This window comes from Colletotrichum costaricense (assembly GCF_030867565.1).
Source record: "Colletotrichum costaricense strain IMI 309622 chromosome Unknown Scaffold_7.1, whole genome shotgun sequence".
In the NCBI taxonomy this organism is placed as follows: Eukaryota; Fungi; Ascomycota; class Sordariomycetes; order Glomerellales; family Glomerellaceae; genus Colletotrichum; species Colletotrichum costaricense.
Window position 1 is genome coordinate 242,029 of NW_026848236.1, and position 14,695 is coordinate 256,723.

The window sequence follows — 14,695 nt, forward strand, 5'->3', positions numbered from 1 at the left end:
CTGAGCACCAGAGCCGAAACTTGCAGCCAGCAATCTGACTGTATCATAAGAAATGTGAGACACCCCCAAGATAATCACCCGAAGTCGATGCAACAAAGTCCCCGAGCTGAAAATTCGAACGCAACATTAAAAACGTCCATGCCTGTCAGACGTCAGCAGCCCACTCTCCATGTCTCATTGAATTGACGTACGCTTTACACACAAGGCAATCCCACAAATGTCCGCCACCACAGAAATCAAGAGATGGGGCAAGACGGACTTGGATGCATTCCTCGGTAGCCTGCCCACGGAGGTAGACACGTCGACGCAGTACCCCGGCTCGTGCCTCTGCGGCGGGGTTCGATTCTACCTCGCGGGCGAGCCCCTCAAGAAGGTGTTTTGCTACTGCGATCATTGCCGCAAGAATTCGGGCGGGACTGGCCAGCAGGTGTGGATTCAACCTCGCCTCCCCATTCCCTTAGCGGGTATCTAACACACCGTCTTCTGGTTGCAGTACATCATATACCAGGCGGAGAATATGACGATTGACGATCCCAAGGGCTACAAGACCGTCTACACTATCCCGGGAGATACGGTAACGCTGTTCCCCAAGGAAAAGTACTTTTGCAGCCAGTGCGCATGCACCCTCATTGTGATGCCCCTCATGTTGGAGCGGAAGCTCGCCTTCGTTCCGACGGGTCTAATGAATCATGGGTAATTAAACTTTTCACAACATTGTACCTTTCTTTGGTTTTAGGCACCGAGAGCTTTGTACTAACTGGTTAATGGAACAGCCTGGACTACTTCAAGCCTGACTTTGAGTATTTTGCGGATAAGCGTCCGGCCTTTTTGGCTCCGATTCCTGGTGCCGGATCCTATAAGGTGCAGGCGGGAGAGCATGTACCTTTGGATGATACGTCGGTGCAGTCGTCCAAGTAGGGTTATTCTGGTGGCACCATAGTGGCGGGGAAAACGGTGTAATATATCGGACTTCTTGACCTGCCAATCCTATCAATTTGATGGCATCTCAAGGTTTCAGCATTCCTGTGCGGCCAAGCCTATGCTACACGATCATCTGGACTAGTGAGAACGAGTAGTTTCAGCATCTCACAGTACACACACCTTGATAACAGTATTGATAAACTTGGAGCAAGTGCTCCAGCATAAAGAATTATAATTCGAGTAACATGAAGCAAAGGCGACGATATATAGTCGAGATTGGTCAAGACACACAGCAAGCTGTCGGCGGAGATCTGGGTTTCTTGATTCACAACGATAGACCTGACTCCAAGTGCAGCGACTTTTGACAGCGCGTACCCTTTTACAATTGAACCAAATACAATTCGATCTACGCACTTGTCCCGATTACCATAACCCTGACGCCTTGCGTGCCCTCCTTTGGTATGGGCACGAAATAATCAGCCGCCATGTCAACAGCATCCCTGCCAGTGTCGTAGAGCTCAATATCCAGCCTCCGGAACACCGTCACTAGCCCGATAAATAGCTCCGCCATGGCGAAGTTCATCCCTAGGCACATGCGCGGGCCCTTGCCGAAGGGCACCAGATACCGCGACAATGGCTTCCAGGACGCCGTCTTTTGGTTCTCCAACCACCTCTCGGGGCGAAAGACATCGGGTTCAGGAAATATGTTGAGATCGCGGTGTTGTATATATGATGTCATGCTGAAAGGTACGTTGGGTGGGATCACGTACGATCCGTAGGTGATGGGGCCGTCGGGGCTGATGCGGGAGAGGCGCTGTGTGATGCCGAAGGCCAGTCGCAAAGCTATGGAAACACAAAGTCTCAGATTTCAATCTCTTTATTGAGGCCCATCAAGAAGTGGTGCCAAGATTTCCAAGAAATTGGAAGATACTCACATTCCTGAACGACTGCATTGAGAAAAGGAAGACTCTCCAGTTCGTGGAGGGGCGGCATAGGCTCATTGGCGCGTGGAATTCGAGTCTTCAACTCTTCGCGCAGTCTCTTGAAGACGCTAGGATTGTCCAGTATATGGAATGTAGCGAGGGCCAATGTGGTCTTGGTCGTGTCAATGCCCGCGCCTGTGATACTGGCCGCCTCATGCTTAAGGCGCTCGACGGACAGCTCCTCCGGCGGCAGATTCGACTGCAGGAGTTCGTGGAACACGGTACGATGTTGGACACCTTTATTCGAGGTGTTCTGCCCTGAAATGACCTTAATGATTTGGTCTTTGACTTCCTGGTGATGGGAGCCCACTGGTCAGAGAAACTGATTCATACTACATCCCAATGACACTGTACTCACATTGTGAAACCGGAAGACGGGGACCATCAACGGGTTGAGGATCTGGGTGACCGACTCCGGGAGCGTTTGAAGCATCGTCAAAAGCCAGGGAAAATGGCCTGCCATATGGAGAGACATGGCCAGCTTCCTGATTGAGGTCGTGAATGGCGTGACAAAATCAGGGTAGTCTATGAAATTGTACGAGATGGCAAATGTGTAATAATTGATTGCATCCGACACGAATGCCGCGTACGCCTCATTCATATTGACGGGCTTTACTTTGTCGCTATACTCGGTCGCCAATCGGTCGACCATCTTGTCGGCCATGGACTGCATCTGCGAGCTGAACCCCGCAACCTTTTGCTTCGCAAAGAAAGGCGAGATAGCGGAGCGGCGAAGGTGGTGATGGGCATGGTCGATGGTGTCAAAAGAGGACAAGTGTAGCCCGAACCGATATCGGAGCTTCTCGATCTTGCTGTACCGGGTTTTATTGTTGAAGAGGACCTCGTAAAAGTCTGGGTCGGCGATGTGAACTTCCCAAGGTGTGATTCGGACAATTGGACCTGCTCGGGGAGTCAGTATCTCGACTTTCAATCTCCACTACACCGCGAACAAGGCGTATTACCGTATTGACGATGCCATTCTTCGATCTGAAAGGTGAACTGCCCTCCCTTGAACACATCCAAGTACGTCTCATACCAACCAGTTGCTGCCGTCAGCTTAGACCCCGGGATATGCGCAATCGGGCTGAAATAAAGCCGGTATGTGATAAGGCCAGTTACGTAGATCGAATAGCCTAGGAGTAGGGCTAAAAAAATGGGTTGGGGGCTGAGAATACCATTGGTATCGATGTCTTCGAGATTCATTGTGTAACGCCAGATGGGCATCCCCCTAAACCGGTCGATGTGGCAGTCCAGTCGAAGGAGCTTTGGTCAAAGACATTGAATATTTGGACACAGTGAAGTGATCTCAGGTGCAGTACGTATTGTTCTTCCGGTTGATATTGTTTATCTTGGTGGTCAGGGACCGGGGACTTTCCGCGAAGCTGACATGTCGGGCATTTCCGAGATGCAACACCGGGCCAGTCGGGGATGGGAATCCCCAGAAGTAAGCTGGGTACATCGGAAGCTTTCTTAATGTTCACTTCAATTTGCGATAGTATTGATTTCGAATAGCAAGAAAAGGGGACAAGGCGCCTTCAGTCGAAGATTCACCCAGAGCATACAGAGCTAACGCACCTTTCGACCAATTTCTCAGCACCCCCAGTCTTATTTTCCTTCCCTCCACAGCCATCCAGTTAGAATGGCGGATATTCAGTGGTACCTTCATCCCTGGTCACTCTTGGTCTACCAGACCAGTCTGATCGTTTTCGCCGTGGGCTTCACGCGTCCGGGATCGTTGATTCGACTGGCCCTGTGGCCACTCGCTTTGGTTACGGTGTTTCGTTTTGTCGCCACAGCTCATGTCCTGAACAATGGCTTTCACATGAGCTTTGGTGCCTCAGACGCCTGGCTGACCTTTCTTCAATACTGGGATGTCGTACTTCTTAGCAACTGGGACTTCGAGTACGGCGGTCCACAGCCCAAGGCCATGGAAAAGAGGGAGACGAAGCCATGGCGTGAGCGCGCGACTTTCTGGAACCGCTTAGGCTTCGGAATATACGCCGCCTCTTCGTACCGCTGTAGCGGAACTCCCTTTGAGGTGCCGAATCTTGGACCATTTGACAAGAAGGACCCCAAATACGTGCCGTCGAAGGCCAAGTACATCCGCAACGCTGCCATCAGGGTGGTGGTTGTCTATCTGATCCTGGACGCCATGACTTCGTTCAATGATCCGGCAGCCATGCGATCCGTCTTCGCTGACGAGAAGATTCCGCTTCTGCAGCGGCTGTCGCAGCTGACACTAGAGGAAGCTATCATGCGAACGCTTACCTCGTTTTCGTTCTGGCTCGTCAACTACCTGGTTCTTATCCTCTTTTTCGACATCCCGGGTATCATATGTGTCGCAACTGGCCTGTCTGGCGTCGAGTGGTGGCGACCGCCGTTCAACTCCATCTTCGAGGCCTTCACACTGCGCCGTTACTGGGGGTAAGTGGCTCATCCCCCCTCCAAAAGGGCGCCAAGTCCATCTCTAGAGAAGTGGCACTAACGTTCGCCTCAGTGTCTTCTGGCACCAGTCCGTTCGAAAGCGCATCAACTCTCCAGCTAACTGGATTGCCAAAGACGTCCTTCGCCTGCCGCGGGGAACCCTTCTCGCACGCTATGCTGTTGTGATCCTCACCTTCACCATGTCCACCTTCCAGCATGCGACGGGTGACATAGCTTCGGGTATCCCAGTCTCTCGCACCGGGTCACCTTGGTTCTTCCTCGTACAGGCACTCGGCTTCGTCCTCGAGGACGTCTTCCAGTACGTTTGGAAGCAGGTGGCGCCGGCTTCGGCCCGTGACACGTGGTACACCAAGGTGTTTGGTTACGTCTGGGTTTTTGCGTGGATGTTTTGGTGTACGCCATTCTATGCATATCCGGTTTCGGCAAACAATCGGGGAGATCAGGACGCGATTCTTCCTTTCAGCGTTCTGAAGGCTGTCCTGGGCAAATAGAAGGGGCCTTGATGTTGAAGGTACACAATACTTTCATCAATAGCTTTGATACGCGGGCCATGTGTCAAAGAAAGGATGCGAAGATAAGCATTATCTTTAGGGCCCCTCAACCATAGGTTTTCTTGTTAGGGGCGTGGGAAGGATATCGGCAAGATATCCAGAGCTGGTGCCGACTTTCTAGAATGGTTTAGTATGCATTAGCTCGAATGCGTTTATTGAATTTTGTCCATAGTCATGAATCGTAGAGACGAAGTTATCATGTGTACTCAGAAAGCCCATTAATCGACTGACAAGTAACGCCGGGAGCAATAGGGGCAAGACCTGTCTATGAGAAACAATATAAGAGGATGATCAAGTTTTTAGAGTCGATGGACTCGGCTTTTATAGCTTGATTGCCGGCGCTCGTTGAGAAGATGTAGCGATGACGCCGTTTTTGCGACTTTGCAGATCTTTGCGATTATGGAAGGAGACTGGGTCAAAAAAGACTTCGATGTATGCATCTAGAAATACCTTGTCACAGATAATATGAGGCAAATCATGATCGAAAGATCTCTCGACCTACCTCATGTCACAGGAAAGAACTCCTGGTAGTCTACAGATCCCATTCAATCCTCAAGGCAGCGGGATGGAAGTTGAATAAGAGGCTCATTCGATTTCTCTTTTCTCTTTATGTTTTTGCTAAGCGACTGATGCCTCCCCTTAAAACTTACGCGTAAATTACAAAAAGTCTCTACAACCAGATCTAACATGGCGTGTGGGAGGCGTCATTGAGAAAGAGCAAAGCAATCAAAGTATCCCATCAATTGGTAGATGACGTCAGTTCATTCGACTTCAGACTCTCTTTGGTTCTCTTTATTTCGAAATTATGCATAGGTACTTTTATGAAACAATAGCAAGTCAGACCAAGTCAACACGTGGTTCGTCATCAATCCTTCTAAAAGCGAAATATAGACAATCATATTGAAGGTATGAAGGGGTTAATACCTATGTAAGGCTTTAGTACTCGATGCCGTAACGATGCATGTGGAAACGAGGAACACGGACAGGGAAAGTAATGCACCCAGAAATTAGCCCTTGACTTTAATTCCATGTCAAAGAGATTCGATTAAGAGCTTCGAATCTCATGAATTTTTGGACCAGACCTTTCTGCTGGTCGGGGGTTTCTTTGGTTCTCGCTCTTAGTGTCTCGGGGCATTTCATTGTCAAAAAAGCCGCCTGTAAGCATAACGCATATGCGCGCCGACACGTTTAGGATTGGTAAGCTTATCATACACGATATGGAAATGTTTACTTTGCCAAACTACGGGACCCAGGTACATAGTATTAATCTCTGCGATCCAAAAGGCCTCTGGGCTGCTACACTAATAGGACATTGCTTCCGCCCCTTGGCCAGAGACACTTTCATCGCTGATTTCAGACTGGATAGACCGCAACCCCTCATCCTGCTCCCGCGACTTGTATAGTCCTATCGAAAAACCACAGTCTCTGCATTGTATCCTAGTGCAGGTGGAAGCCTCAACGCAGGCCTCTTACGAGATCCGCAGATGGCGCAGAACAATGTCGTAGGCAGGGTCGATGGTGCCGACGCCTTAGAGCCAATTGCCATCATAGGCATGGCCTGTCGTTTTCCAGGAAGCGTCTCCACCCCGGAAAGCTTTTGGGAACTTCTCAACAACGCCAGAAAGGGCCACGGAGAGGTTCCCGAAGACCGTTTCAATGCTGAAGCATGGCGACATCCCAGTCACGAAAGAAAGGGAGCTGTAAGTGGAAGAAATGGATCGCTTCGGCGTTCTGCCTTTCAAAAACTGCGGTTACTGATAGGATGCATCTGTAGATCCAGCCTGACAGCGGTTTCTTCCTGGACGAGGACCCAGGTGTTCTTGATGCTCCCTTCTTCTCTATTACGGCCAAGGAGGCCGCCGGCATGGTAAATACCCTGCACTTGACGCAGTCACTCGAATCGTTATCTGACAAGGTGTCCTAGGACCCAATGCAAAGGAAACTGCTGGAAGTAGCCTATGAAGGGTTCGAAAACGGTATGCATTTCTTATTAGAGACGATAGAAGAGAAGAATACAGTTGCTGACAGTCGCGTTCTAGCCGGCATTCCCATGGAGAAACTGGCCGGTAGCGACACATCAGTTTACGTCGGTGTGATGACAAACGACTATGAAATGGTCTCCCAAACCGATATTTACAACCTCCCACATAATGCTGCTTCCGGAACTAGCCGAGCTATGTTGGCAAACCGCATTTCATGGTTCTTCGATCTGCATGGCGCTAGTCTCGCGTTGGACACTGCTTGTTCATCCAGTTTATACGCGTTCCATCTGGCTTGCCAATCTCTCCGGACAGGAGAGTCGCGACAGGTACGTTCAAGACCCCCGTATCCCAACTTGCTTCCCAGAACCGGTCAACAAACAATAGGCACGGTATTCTATGTTGATGAATGACTTGTTGACCATCTGTACAGGCGTTGGTCGGTGGTGCCAATATGATCCTTCATCCAAACTTCATCTCTCAGCTATCTGCAATGCACATGTTGAGCCCTGACGGTATCAGCCACTCATTTGATGCCCGGGCGAACGGCTATGCACGAGGAGAAGCCATCACCACCATCGTTGTCAAGCGCCTAAAGGATGCTCTTGCCGACGGCGACACTATTCGAGCTGTGGTTAGGGGCACCGGCGTTAACCAGGACGGTCACACACCTGGGATCACGATGCCCAGCAGCGACGCGCAAGCCGCGCTGATTCGGTCTACCTATGCTGCCGCGGGGCTCTCGTACGACGACACGGGCTATTTTGAGGCCCATGGCACAGGAACACCCCTTGGAGTTAGTTCATCCCAATTTTTCTTGGTCGCATCATAACCTGAGAGAATCACTAACGAGGCTTCCCTCTGCATACAGGACCCTTTGGAGTTGAGCGCCGTTGGAGCCGTATTTGGCCCCTCGAGAAGAGGGACACGGACTCCCCTACACGTAGGCAGCGTTAAAACCAATATCGGCCATACCGAAGGTAGTGCCGGCCTAGCTGGCGTTGTGAAGGCGGTTTTGGCCGTGGAAAAAGGGTATATACCTGCCAACGCCGGTTTCGAGGTATTAAACCCGAAGCTCCGACTTGATGAATGGGGTCTCGCATTGCCGCTCGAGACGATGCCATGGCCAGTCTCGGGTCTCCGCCGGGCAAGCATCAACTCGTTCGGTTTCGGGGGCGCCAACGCCCACGTCATCCTGGATGACGCTCATCACTATCTGGAGTCGCGTAACTTGGTCGGTAACCACCAGACGGCCGTGTCGGTCGACGGAGGGACATCTACTTCATCCGAAAGCGGAGACAGCGGAATCAGCGACGTGCGCAATCATCGGGACGTAGGTAAACAGCTCGGAAGCGTTTACGGACGCCCCAAGGTCCTCGCTCTCTCAGCGCACGACCAGGCCGGGATCAAGAGGCTCTCCAGTGCATACACCCAGTTCGCGGCGAAGTCTCAGCACCGGGACGGCAGCTTCGTTCACGAAATGGCTTACACTCTGGCAGCCAGGCGCACCAAACACCCATTCCGCAGCTTCGCGGTCGCGTCGACTGTAGACGATCTCGCGAGCGGTGTTTCCGCGGCGCCGGCGACATTGAAACGCTCAGCAAAGAACGGGACGCTGGCGTTTGTGTTCACTGGGCAAGGTGCGCAATGGGCGACCATGGGGAGGGAGTTGCTTGATGTTCTTGCATTCAAGGAGAGCGTTCTCAGATCGCAGGGATACCTTGACGCACTCGGATGCAAGTGGAACGCTATCGAGCTACTGTGCGATGAGGATGGCTCCAGATTGGACATCCCCGAGTTCTGCCAGCCCATCTGCACCGTGTTGCAGGTTGCCCTGGTCGACTTACTTGGTCACTGGGGTTTGACGGCGAAAGGTACTGTTGGGCACTCAAGTGGTGAGATTGGTAAGAACTATCCAACACTGGATGATAATGCGACTTCAAGCTGACATGTGTGTACAAACAGCGGCTGCTTATGCTGCAGGCGGAATATCCCATGCCAGCGCCATTAAAATTGCCTACTTTCGCGGTCTTTACGTTGAGGAGATTCAGCGCCGTCTCGGAGGTCGCCGGGGCACCATGCTAGCTGCGGGCCTGACCGCCGACGAGGCGCAGTCAGTCGTAGAGGAGTTCTCTTCCCCTGAACAGATCGCTACGGTGGCCTGCATCAACAGTCCCTCGAGCGTAACCATCTCGGGCGATGAGGATGCTATCGGCAAGCTTGAGGCTGTGCTTCAGCAAAGGGGCAAGTTCGCGAGGAAGCTCCGCGTGAAGATGGCGTACCACTCGGCACACATGGAGGTCATCGCAGACGACTTTCTGGCATCAATGGGCGAGCTGGAACTGAAGGATCGATTCACAGCGCCAATGTTCTCTTCGGTTACGGAGGAGGTCTTGGCGAGCCCGTCACAGCTGAGCGCTGCCTACTGGGTCAAGAACATGGTCTCACCCGTACTTTTCAAGGGTGCCGTGGAGGCATTGCTCACTCACTCCACTCTTGGGGAGGGAGCCAACGCCGCACGAAGACAGAGGAAGGTCCCGGTGCGATGGACCGGTTTCGTTGAGATTGGCCCTGCGGGAACGCTCCAAGGGCCGCTAGACCAGATCATGAAGGCTGTCAATTCGAAGCTCTCATCGGACCTGACATACACTTCCATGCTCAAGAGAAAGAAGAACGCCATGATTACCTCGCTTGAGGCTGCGGGTCTACTATGGGCCACTGGCCATAATGTCGATCTGCTCAAGGTCAACGAAGACCCTGATCACCGGAGCGCCCGGTCTTTGGCCAACTTGCCGCCGTACCCTTGGCAACACAGCAAACGCTTCTGGCACGAGACACCTGAGAGCCTCGCAGTCAGAAAGCAAAAGAGGCCCAGGAGGGATCTCCTAGGCATCGGGGTTCCTAATCAGAACCCCTTTGAGCCCAGGTGGCGAACCCCCTTGCGCTTGGAGGAGCAGCCGTGGATGGGTGGCCATGTCATTACTGGCACAATCCTGTACCCGGCTGCGGGCATGCTGATCATGGTCCTCGAAGCCGCCCTAGAAATTGCCGAGAATGACTCGAATAGAACAAAGAAGATTACGGGCGTCGAGTTAGGCCAGGTCAGCTTCGAGAGAGGATTGGTGGTCCCCAATGATGATGCCGTCGAGACTCACTTGAGCATGCGACCAGACGAAATGCTCCCTGAAAAGTATCACTGGACCATCTTTTCCATCCCATCTGGCGGGACCTGGCAGAAACACTCGTCCGGTACTGTCATCACTATCTACGAGGACACGGGTTCCAACATTGAGGACTGGCAAGCCCGGGCAGAGAGCTTCGAGGACATGAAGAAGCGTGCCTCCAGGAAGCTTGATGTCGCAGCCTTCTACGACCAGCTGAAGTCTATCGGCATGGACTACGGGCCCTTGTTCACCAATGTCGTTGACGCCACCATACTGCCGGGTGAGCAAACAGGTCTTGCGACTGTGTCCATCCCGGACACCAAGTCTACGATGCCACAGGGCGTCGAATTCCCGCACCATATCCACCCGGCAACGCTCGACGCAATCTTCCACCTCATCTTCATCGCCCTTTTTGAAGGATATCCCATGGACGAAGCATCCATTCCGGTGACGGTCGAAACCATCTTTATCGCGACGGACCAGCCTTCTGGTGCGGGATCCAAGTACGTCGGGTTCTCAAAGGCGAGGAAGACCAACTCCAGAGAGGCGTGTGGCGATATCATCATCTCGGATGAGAGCTGGTCGGGACCCAAGATCGTTATGCGGAACATGGTGGTCCGTCAGGTATCATCCACTGATGATAAGTCTCAGAGCTCCTCGTCGCCCTTCTCTCAAACACCAAAGAGGGTCGGCCGACTTGAGTGGAAGGAAGACGTCGATGCGCTTGCGGGCAAGGTAGCATCACAGGTCCTCTGTGCAGGTGGATGTCATGATCGTTTCACCGGTCTGAGCAACCCTGACTTGGCTGCGTACTTGGAACTTCTTACCTATAAAGAGGCAGATTTGAGGCTTCTTGTCCTTCATGCCGAGGAGAACCATGAACTGCAATCTTTGGCAACCATCTTCGCACCGCAAGAGGAGCGAGGCCTTCGCGCCGCCGACATCAAGTTTGCTGCGCCGTCTCAAGAGCTTGCAAGGCAATTGCTTTCCCAGCTTGCAGCGAGGCAATTTCCGCTGCCCAATAGTTCCGATCTTATATACGTGCCATCAACTGCAGCCCTAGCAGAGGATTCGTCCGATCAACTTGTTGAGGACCTGGGTATGTTTGACATCGTCATCGGGGACAGTCGACAGTTGCTCGATGGTGATGGGGACATCGGGCTATCTCACATCAAATCCCTTCTACATCCCGGTGGTCGAGTCGCTTTAGTTGGAGACAAGGTGTCTGCCGCCGACTATCTAAGTGGCGCCGGCTTCGCCCCGGTTGATATCGACTTCAAAAACGCAATCGTTTCCTCAACAAAGGTCCAGAAGAAGCTGGACATTTCCGAGATCAACCTGATTGTCCGACTCTCGCCTTCGACGGCAGCTTTGAGAGTCCAGGAGGTCTTGAAACGGAAATTGGAGAGCTCAGGGGTCGCGGTCAAGAGCTGCCTCCTCTCCGAGGCCGCCACTTCTGGATCTGAGATCTTTATCTCCCTTCTGGAGTTCGATGAGCCTTGGACAATCAATCTAAATGCCCAAGACCTAGACGAATTCCGATCCTTGGTTTTCGGCGCCAAGTACCTTCTATGGCTGACGAACGGCGGCATCGCCGACAGAAGTGAGGCGTCACTGGCCTTCTCCCCTACCACCGGCTTGCTGCGCACTGTTCGAACCGAGGTGCCGCAAATCGTGCTCCCACATCTAGATCTCTCTATGACTTCGGAACTCGGCCCTGAAGAACAGACAAACTTGGCATTGGAGGTGTTGAGCCTTAGCAGGAAAGACCTATACAAAGGGAAGAATAACGAGATGGAGTTTCTCGAGTCTGGAGGCAGGCTTCTGATTCCTCGGGCCGTGGCAGACTTGCCCTCTGACCATGAACTGGCGTTGCGTTCTGGTCAGCTGAAGTCGGTTCCAGGCGGATTGTGGGCGGCTGGCGAGGCTGGGGACTCAACTCCTTTGAAGTTTGACGTCGCTGGGTCCGGTGTCTGGATCGCGGACACAACCCAGAGTGAACCTCTCAACAACGAGGGGATTGAGATCCAGACCAGCCACATATGCATCAACGGCTCTGACCTTACTCGATCATCAGGCCAATTTGGTACCACAATGGCGACGGAGGCTCTGGGACGTGTGGTCCGTCTTGGTTCCGAGGTCCCGAACCTCAAAATTGGCGATGAAGTCGTAGTCCTGGTTGATGAAAGCGCATTCAAGACACATATCAGACAGCACTTCAGCCTGGTCCAGAAGATTCCGGATGATGTCAAGTCTGAGCTCGCCGTTTCTCTACCGTTGAGCTTCATGACGGCCTACCACGCCATCGTTGAAGTTGGTCGTCTTGCAGCAGGCGAGACCGTTCTGATACACGCCGTGCATGATGCCGTTGGACTTGCTGCCCTTCAGATTGCGACACAGCTAGGTGCGGCAGCGGTGTTTATCACAGCCAATAACGATGAGACGGCATCGGAGCTATTGACCGAGTACAACATTCCCCAGAGCCAAATCATCCGAGCAGAGGACGGTGACACCGTCTCAACGACCGCCATGAAGCTAACTTCCGGGCACGGCGTCGACATTGTCATCAGCGCTGCGTCGGGCACATCATTGTACTCAGCCACGAAGACGGTTGCTTCCTGGGGCCGGTTCGTGCGCATCGGCACCGATAGGGCTCGTCCCCAGGACATTAGCGCCGCTGTATTCGAGCGCAACGTCTCCATCTCGTCTGTCGATGTCAGACAGCTCCCCCGTGAGAGGCGCGCCCGGCTGCTCGCCATGGCGTTCGGATTCTTGCGGTCCGGACTTGTGAAAGAACGGTCTCTTGTGACTACTGTACGCGCCGTGAAAGACCTGAGCGACATCTTATCCTCAGCTACCGTCGAGCAGGGCAACATTGTCATCGAGCTTGGGGAAAAAGCCGTGGTGCCGGTTTTACCGCGACCGCCGGCTCCGCCCCAATTGGATGCCGACGCAAGTTACCTCATCTCCGGTGGCCTAGGTGCTCTCGGCCTAACTATCGCGAAGAACATGGCTCTTCATGGCGCTCGGCGCTTGGTCCTTCTATCGCGATCTGGCGTCGTGAACGCTAGGCAAGAAGACGCCATCCAGGACATCCGCGATCTCGGCTGCGAGGTTGACACTCCCAAATGCGACGTCACAATACACTCAGAAGTTGAAGATGCGATACGAAGATGTGAAACGAGCGGACGAAGGCTTCGAGGCGTGATCCAATGCGCCATGGTCCTTCAAGACTCCATCTTGCAGAATATGACCATCGAGAAATGGAACACCGCGACGCGTCCTAAGATTGTGGGGACGTGGAATCTCCACTCCACGGTGCCCACAGACCTCGACTTCTTCATTCTTCTGTCCTCCATGTCCGGCATCATCGGTAACAGCGGACAGGCAAATTACTGCGCGGGCAACGCGTACGAGGATGCCATCGCGCTTCACCGTCGGTCTCTGGGGCTAGCGGCGACGACGTTGAACGTTGGGCTGGTGACGGACGCGAGCCATTTCAATGCCACGTCTACGGCCGACGATTACCTCAGAAAATACGGCCACTGGGAGTCGGCGAGGGTGACCGACGACGAGATGCAGGCCGTCATCGAAGCCGTCCTCCGCCAGAGTGCCAGGGATCTGCCGGAGCAGCTCCTCGTCGGCATCACGGACGATGTGAAGCGCGACGGTCGCGCAGCGTGGCCCCAAGACCGCAAGTTTGAGCACCGCATCGCGCGAACTGGGTCGTCTGCGGCTAGCGCAGACCCTAACGGCGCGAACGCGGAGAGACTCGGAGACGAGTTGAGCCGGGCAAAGACGTTGAAAGAGGCTGTTGTTGTGGTTCTCAGCGCTCTCAAGGCGAACCTCGCGGCGGCCATGACGGCCAGTCCAGACGATATCGATGAGGAGAGGCCGCTGTATAGCTTTGGTGTTGACTCGCTCAAGGCGGTCGAGGTGCGCAATTGGATCTTCAAGGAGCTACGATGCGACGTGTCTGTGTTTGATATTCTGAGCCCGAGCCCGCTCACGAAGTTGGGGCCGAGGATCGTGGCTAGGAGCGCGCTAACGCCACCCGAGATTGCAAGTCAGGCGTTAGCGGAGGCATAATCCATGTAAGTAGGGGCTGTCAAAAGAATGGGGCAATGTGATCATGATTTTTTGTCTTTTGTTCAAGTAGGGTTCTGATAGGGAGTAAAGTCTTTGTTCCAATTGATAAATGCACTGATGTATCTCACCACTATAGGGCAAGTAACTATCGAGATACAATATAATGGATTGCTCTGTATCTCAGAGAAGAGCGATAGGATTGAATTTGTATTTACTCTGCGATCCTAGTTCGAAGAGACCTTATAAAATCCATTTTGGATGAATAGAATAGATAGATTTTGGCAGTGCGCAGGCGTTATCCCGTAAGGTCAGGTGACCAGCGTATAGGTTTCAACTAATACAACATGGTATGATATTAAAAAGCAGGGGAGTTCTTTCTATATGCATACTAATATATCTGTAATTGTGTAGACTTTTCCCCATATCTTGTATGTTGCCGACTAATCCTCGAGGGGCGGGGGCGCAGACGTTAGACGGCAACTTCAGAAAGAAAAACGCTTCTATCAATGTTCGCTGTATAAGATCAACAATACAAATACAAGTTGGACTTTTGCTTTGATCAT

General features: G+C 52.7%; 4 protein-coding genes across 4 annotated transcripts; 3 read left to right on the forward strand and 1 right to left on the reverse strand.

The window, feature by feature from the left end:
* Nucleotides 1-217: 217 nt before the first annotated feature.
* CCOS01_07284 (uncharacterized protein) lies at nucleotides 218-918 on the forward strand (the record flags this gene model as incomplete). Its single annotated transcript, XM_060455450.1, has 3 exons — nucleotides 218-427; nucleotides 494-693; nucleotides 774-918. 3 exons carry the CDS (start codon nucleotides 218-220, stop codon nucleotides 916-918), a joined length of 555 nt encoding a protein of 184 aa, XP_060313342.1.
* A 409-nt stretch (nucleotides 919-1,327) lies between these two features.
* On the reverse strand, nucleotides 1,328-3,107 carry CCOS01_07285 (cytochrome P450; the record flags this gene model as incomplete). Its single annotated transcript, XM_060455451.1, has 4 exons — nucleotides 1,328-1,764; nucleotides 1,857-2,196; nucleotides 2,263-2,804; nucleotides 2,867-3,107. The coding sequence occupies 4 exons, from the start codon at nucleotides 3,105-3,107 to the stop codon at nucleotides 1,328-1,330; spliced, it is 1,560 nt and encodes a 519-aa protein (XP_060313343.1).
* Nucleotides 3,108-3,543: 436 nt separating this feature from the next.
* Nucleotides 3,544-4,840, forward strand: CCOS01_07286 (tat pathway signal sequence; the record flags this gene model as incomplete). The annotated part of the gene is made up of 2 exons (XM_060455452.1): nucleotides 3,544-4,328; nucleotides 4,402-4,840. The coding sequence occupies 2 exons, from the start codon at nucleotides 3,544-3,546 to the stop codon at nucleotides 4,838-4,840; spliced, it is 1,224 nt and encodes a 407-aa protein (XP_060313344.1).
* A 1,544-nt stretch (nucleotides 4,841-6,384) lies between these two features.
* On the forward strand, nucleotides 6,385-14,132 carry CCOS01_07287 (PKSN polyketide synthase for alternapyrone biosynthesis protein; the record flags this gene model as incomplete). Its single annotated transcript, XM_060455453.1, has 7 exons — nucleotides 6,385-6,600; nucleotides 6,675-6,767; nucleotides 6,825-6,876; nucleotides 6,940-7,208; nucleotides 7,313-7,675; nucleotides 7,751-8,783; nucleotides 8,845-14,132. 7 exons carry the CDS (start codon nucleotides 6,385-6,387, stop codon nucleotides 14,130-14,132), a joined length of 7,314 nt encoding a protein of 2,437 aa, XP_060313345.1.
* Nucleotides 14,133-14,695: the final 563 nt, after the last annotated feature.